General features: G+C 24.8%; 1 protein-coding gene across 1 annotated transcript; it reads left to right on the top strand.

Annotated features, from left to right (window-relative positions):
- The first annotated feature begins 3,907 nt into the window (after window positions 1-3,907).
- LOC126899535 (uncharacterized) lies at window positions 3,908-6,062 on the top strand. The gene is made up of 3 exons (XM_050674536.1): window positions 3,908-4,187; window positions 4,896-5,096; window positions 5,505-6,062. Exons 1-3 carry the CDS (start codon window positions 4,074-4,076, stop codon window positions 5,592-5,594), a joined length of 405 nt encoding a protein of 134 aa, XP_050530493.1. The 5' UTR covers window positions 3,908-4,073; the 3' UTR covers window positions 5,595-6,062.
- Window positions 6,063-6,956: the final 894 nt, after the last annotated feature.

The raw sequence follows: 6,956 nt of genomic DNA, 5'->3' as shown, positions 1-6,956 counted from the left end.
TTTAATTTGATATATGTTTAAAGGACGCAGTATTTCCGGAACATTTTCAAAAATTAAGTTGAAAAAGTTAGTTTTTGTAAAAAAGTTGCTATTTTAAATCCCCCCTGTGAGCAGAATAAGTGTTAGATTTTCAAAAAAATGATATCAAATGAAAAGAAAATATCTAAGGTCTTAGTATAAAAAAAATTATGTTGATTTGTTTATTTTTGAAAAAGTTATGGAAGTTTAAGGAAAAAAAAGTGAAAAAATGACAAAATTTACCGATTTTTAAATTTGTAATTTTTTTGGATATTTCCTACATTTGCGGGGAACAAGGGAAAATTTTTCAATTTTTAAGGGTAACGTATCCAACTAGATACGATTTGTGATCTTTTGACATACTTTTGAAAGAAATCGGTCCAGTGAGAGCTGAGAAAAAGTGGCAACAGACATAAAAAAAAAAAACACATCATAGTAAAATTAATACCTTCTCAGCTTCGCATCGAAGCTAAAAAAGACACTATATTATTTTAAATAAAATATTTTAAAGATGTTTTGCTAATAACATTTTAATAATAGTAAAAATATAATATATTAATTAAATATTAAAAATGTATGATATTAAAAATTTTATTATAATATTAAACAAGTATTATTAATTTTGTAGTGTAATTGTATTAATATAATAATATTTTTATTACGTTTTTGCTATCTGGGATGGAGATGTTAATGAAAAATATTTATGCTTATGTAAAATATATAAATTTTCGTTTTAATTTAAGAAAAACAACAATATAAATATTTTAATTGCTTTTAATTACTTTAATATAATACATACAATAAAATCAATTTTTTTTTTTTGTAATTTAGGAAAAAATAATTAAGAAAATAGTTTGAAACATAAGAAAAATATACTTAGATATCAAACAAAATTTTTGATTTATTAGTATCATGATCAAACTCAAATCCTAACTTTATGAATTTTTCCAATATAATAGAAACATGAGCTTCGTTAATTTTTTCAATTAAATATTTGTAAAGTGGAATGCTAGATGTATTTTTAAAAGGATGAAATTCATAAAGTTTGATGAACATGTTCCATAAATGATTCTTATCTTCGGGATTTAAATGACAATAACATTCTATGTCCACATCTAAATTCATCTTCATTATTTCAAACAACTGTTCAATAGATTCATAAAATTTCGTGTTGTCATTAGGATTATCCATTGAAACTTTCTTAATCGTGTATAAATTGGGAATGGTGTCCAACTTGTTGAAAATATGTCCTAATATGTGTCGTGGTCTACTCATCTTAAACCATTGCCTTTCATGTAAATCATCCAAAGCGTCCAGTGCACTCCGCATCATTTTTGACAAATTAGCTAAATTATTAAATGATTGCAAAAAATTTGCCATACAACTATAACCATTTATTGGTTCTTTAATAAGTGTTTCTTTGCATATCGTATACAAATTTTCGTAAAAGAACAAAATAGTTGTTAGACTATTTGCATAAGTACAGCCCAGAAAACACGTCATTAAGCGTATACGTTTAAATATCGAATTATTATTCTTTGGTTTTTTTATAATATTTATAAAACTATGATTGTAATTCCAATACTTTACGTGATTAACGTCTTTGATAGATTTCCAGTGATAGTTTTCCAAAAGTGTATTCGTGATGTGTAAACCTATCACACTCGTGTCATTAGATGATGCTTCAATAGTAACAATAAATACAGATGCCATAATAAATAAAGAAGTTGACATTACTGTTAGAATTTCAATTTTTGTATTTAGCATCATGATGATATATTTGGTTTGACAAAACAAATTTAAATGTAAATCAATTCCTATGACTAAAATTGTAAACCTTTTACATTTCTACTTTATAATGTTGATTCTATCACAATATCTGGTTGGACCGACTGTGCTATTTAAACGAGTGTTATTTATTAAATAGATATTTTTCTTTTTTAAATAAATGTCTATAAAAATTAAACACGTTTCTTATTATATTTTATGGTATCATTATTCATATAAAATATCAACTATTCTTTTCTATACAGCCTAATGTAGAAATAAATCAATTTTTAAAATAACTAATATTAATTGAAAATAAAAAATATATTTAAAATATTAACTTAAAACTATAAAAATATTTATCTTAAAATTATAATTATTTGTATACTATAAATTTCAGTAAAAACTTATTTCGGGAACAATGTTATCATCATCCACACAAAACACTTATTAACTAATAATAATATAAATTTTTTGTTTAATCAGAAAATGAAATTTAATTGAAAGTGAATACCGCGGAAGTTCCATTTTTTGTTAGAATTATTTTTTAATGTGATTTTATTAAGAAAAATATAGTAATTCTAATGTAGTGAAATGCTACTGAGGTAATTGTCTTATTTGGTGTTATAAGTTAGTCTACAGACCTCATACATAAATTCTAGTACTATTAATTTTTTAAATACATTTTTAATAAAATAAATAAACTGAAATATAAATAAAAATATGAAAAAGAAACTTGTTTTCCTTCAAAAACTAAATCGTTCCTTTCCTTGTTATTTTAATACAAAAAAGTACTCGTTCTTTTTTCATGAACTCATTCATGACATTTATAAGTGTAATATATGAATATATATACTTATAATATATAAATATTTAATAGGAAATGGTGTTATTAAAAAAAAAAGTATGTCGGATAAAAGAAATATGTATAAAGCAATTATTATTAAGGAATTCATGTATTTTTTTAAAAAGTTATCGCAACATTATGTTAAAATGTAAAATTTAATATCAATAATTTTTTCACAAAAATAGCATATTTTTGCATACGGTAGTCTTTTTCACCATGAAAACAAGTCCAGAGATCAAATTGTTTTTTTGCAAATTTAAATATTTACATAAGCTTTAATTTAAGGTATTTATAAAAGTGTCAATATTAAAAAAAAAATATATTTTTGTGAAAAAGTTGCCATTTTGAATCCCCCTGTGAGCTTTTAAAGAGTCAGATTCATAAAAAAATATATTAAATGATAGGTAAATACCTCATGTATTTATAAAAAAAATATATTTATTGATTTAGTCATTTTTGATAAAGTTATAGCAGTTTTAAGTAAAATAAATTGAAAAAATGTTGAAAATTAGCGATTTATAAATTTGTAATTTTTTGGGAGATTTCCCTCATTTGCGGGGAACGAGGGAAAATTTTCAATTTTTGAAGGTAATGTCTTCGACTAGATACGATTTGTGATATTTTGACGTATTGTTTGAAAAAAATAGGTTCGGTGAGAGCTGAGAAAAATGGCAACACACAAAACAAACACATCATAGTAAAAGTAATACCTTTTCAGCTTCGCATCGAAGCTAAAATTTATATGAAGTTTATTTTAAGAGATTTCCAGTGACCTTCGTTGTATAAAATAAAATGAACTTAAGATAACATAAATAATCGACTATGGTGGATAAATATAGATAAATACTTCTTGTAATTGAAAATACTTATTTTTCTTCGAACAAAAACAACTTTTAGTTTATTATATTATAAACATTAGGAGACCCCGTATTTAAGTTTTTTTATGAGACGTCACTTTTATTATGTAAATTGTTCTAATTTAAAACCAAAAATAGTTATAAAGTCGAATAAATGAAAATATTATCGTATAGTACTATAGAATTCGTCAAAAAACACATTGATTGAAAATAAAATAATGTGCCATCAACATCTTAGAATTAACTGCTTACCTGTACCTATAGTAAGTAGTTAATTTTATGATTTTGCATGATTCTGCAGAATGAGAAAAACTAAATTTAAATTTGGATTTTGTCCAGAACTTTTTCTGTTGTTGGCAGAATGTTCAATGCGTGCGTGACCATCAGTTATTTTTGATAAAAAACATACTATTTGATAATCATCATAATAATACATAAATACAAATAGTCTTCGTTCGTTATTCTGTAGTGCTTACTAAATTAATTTCAATAATGAAAAGTGTATTATAATTTTTTGCAACCAAGATTATTTGTCTGTATACAATAATAAGTTTTCTGTTTGTGGATTTTAATTTTATTGTACAATGTCTTGGTTTATGTCGACAGAAAGTGACGAAGAGGATGAGAACCTTCTTTACAGTCCTGCATTAATGGCTCGGCGAGCCAGTGAAAGTTGGATTGACTCGGCGCCAATAGAGGTGTATGCAAAACTATAATTTTTTTTTCATATTTGAATGTATAATAATGGTCTAATAAAAGTTGCATTCAATTTTTTAGAGCAAACTTTCAATTTAATTTAATTTGAAAATACCAATTAAATATTAATAAATGATAACTGTTATTTTTTAAATTAGCATATTTCCTACTAATATTTCTTTTAGTGTCTTACTTCCATTATGATTAGATAATATTTAAAATATGTAACATAGTAGATTTTTATTTTAATGATTAAAATTTTATAATAAATAAAATTATGGAATCATATAAAATCATCTTACGCATGAATTCCGAACATTTTCACTTGAAGATTTTATACGATGTTCCTTAGTTAGGTATTAATACCATGTTCACATAGTATTCATACCTAAACCGTTCTCAAGCCAAAAACTGTAAATTTATTAATTCAGATTTATTTTAATACAAAAATAATTATATTTAAAATTCAGGAGAGACCTTGGCCATAGAAAATTTAACGTGATCCTGGCCCATCAGACATCCGTTTGCACAACCTCACTCTGACTTATTCAACCACTTTTCTTCTAAAAATAATCTGTGAGCCCCTCTAAAGACTAGTTTCAGAAATTTCTACCTCTGTAAATAATATTTATTTCTCATGATATATTTATTTTTTGCAACTTTTCTATTCTTGAAGTTAGATGATGTTTTAATGAATATTTTATTTGTAGGAAGTTCCTTTTGAAGTTGCGTTGCAACGTAAAAAGAGTTTACCTGATGTGCAGATGGCTACTTATGCACCAGCGCCAATTACTAGGGAAGAAGTATCTGTGTTGAGTTCTGCTAGAAGGGAAGAAATTCGAAGATTAGAAGAAGAAAACGAACGACTTCGTGCTAATCCATTGCTCTACTTAGTCAGTCCCCATATAAAAGTAGGTCTTCAATTAAACATTTTTAAATAAAAAACCTTCCTTTCATTTTACGAAATATTATATTATTTTTAATGTTAAAAATTCACAGGGGATATAGGAAATAAAACCCACCCACCGATGAAAATAAATATAGATGTACTAATATAGGTAATATATTAATGGTGAATATATATTATAGAGAAGATAGAAAGAATTTTTTTTTTCTCGTCCCTTACTCAAAATATGACCTCAAAATGCCATTCCTCAATATAAATTATATATTGTATAATTTATATTGAGGAATGGTTTGTATATAATATACATATTTCATATTATTGTTTAACAATCACTGTTACTTTTAATATTATTTTTTCATTTTTATTCCCTTAGTCGATTATTAATATTATTTTTGATTGTGTAATATTTTAGGAATGGATTACAAGACAGCAATTGATACTGACGATATTTTTTTTAAATTTAACTTTAGCATTGATATTTTTAAAATTGTTAACATCTTAGTGAATTAATAATATTATCTGATACGAGTTTTATATTATTTTTTGAAATAAACCAATCTTAAGATAAAATTGCGTCGTATTAAAATAGTTGAAAAACAAATTTTCTACATTGTGACGTCTTTTTCGTATTTATGATTTTTTATGCATGATGTTTAATATGCTTAGTCTAATCTACTGCCTTTTAAATATAATGTACAAAAAATAAGAGAGAGTTCACAAATTTTTGAGATTTGTCGAACACAGATATTTTGTTAACTTTAAAGGTTTACATTTTTGAAATAACTGAATAAAATCTAATTTCATTGAGTTTGTCTAGATGAAAAATTCCGAAGTAGGAGATAATATCTACTAAAATGAATAAAATAATGTCATAAAATGAATTCATATATTATATAAACTAATGTTATTCTAAATTTAAAATAAAATACTTTGAATATTATTATTTTTATTTAATTTTTAATACTAATTAATTGTACAATGATTATAATGTAATAGCTATATTTTGATACATTTTATTAAATTATTTTAGTAATATTTAGAAAATATGTGTTATTATTTGTTTAATTTAGAGATGCGCTGTTTTTATTTTAATATTATGCTAATACTTTATTTTTATTAAAATAGTTGAAAATAATAAGAAAAATAATTTTTAATGCATATACAAAAATATTGTTATACATTAGTATAAAAAATAATGTTTTCACCAGTAGAGGATTGGGATAAAAGTCAGACTAGGTCCAAATCATAAGTTTCGCTATGCGTAGAGATCACAGTGCTATTAGTCAAATCGTTGCATAGGAGAAATATATATTTTCATAACTTATAACTACTTTAATTACAAAAATTCCTTTCTCCGTGAAAGCTTCGTTACACTTATCCCTAGGCCGTACCGGTGTGTAAGAACATTTATTACTATGTTTTTAAGACTTAGATTACACACGTTTTATTTCTATTTATTTAATTCGTAATACATATTAATTAGCATAGAGTGAGATGCTGATGTTACAATTCTACTCGTCTGTAGCCCGGAGCTACTGACGTCGAGCTAACAAAAGACAGTTGTGTTTGAGTGGCCGTTATAGACATAGTTTTCAATACTATTACTTTCGTCTTATTTATAACGTAACTTGTTTTATCCAACGACCTGTCTATCGCCAATTGTCATTATAGCCAACGAACTCCGTCTCACTTGGATATACGTACTAACCAACTGTACTAGGATTGAGGTCAGACGTATTGTACATTACATATGATTTATATTTACTGAACATCAAAAATATAACTTTATTTTGTCGTTGACATAAAATAATAGTCTAATTTTATTTAATAATCTATCCCCTGTAACTAAGGTACACGATTGCCT

Source organism: Daktulosphaira vitifoliae, unplaced genomic scaffold (genome assembly GCF_025091365.1).
Source record: "Daktulosphaira vitifoliae isolate Bord-2020 unplaced genomic scaffold, ASM2509136v1 Scaffold_2, whole genome shotgun sequence".
Classification (NCBI taxonomy): domain Eukaryota; kingdom Metazoa; phylum Arthropoda; class Insecta; order Hemiptera; family Phylloxeridae; genus Daktulosphaira; species Daktulosphaira vitifoliae.
This window is presented reverse-complemented; position numbering and strand designations above follow the sequence as displayed.

What these genes read in the sequence shown, in the direction of transcription:
- LOC126899535 (XM_050674536.1), top strand. Translation starts at nt 4,074, where the DNA reads ATGTCTTGGTTTATGTCGACAGAAAGTGACGAAGAGGATGAGAACCTT. An exon ending in TTGACTCGGCGCCAATAGAG is followed by an intron (nt 4,188 to 4,895) that starts GTGTATGCAAAA and finishes TTTTATTTGTAG; the next exon opens with GAAGTTCCTTTTGAAGTTGC. An exon ending in TAGTCAGTCCCCATATAAAA is followed by an intron (nt 5,097 to 5,504) that starts GTAGGTCTTCAA and finishes GTAATATTTTAG; the next exon opens with GAATGGATTACAAGACAGCA.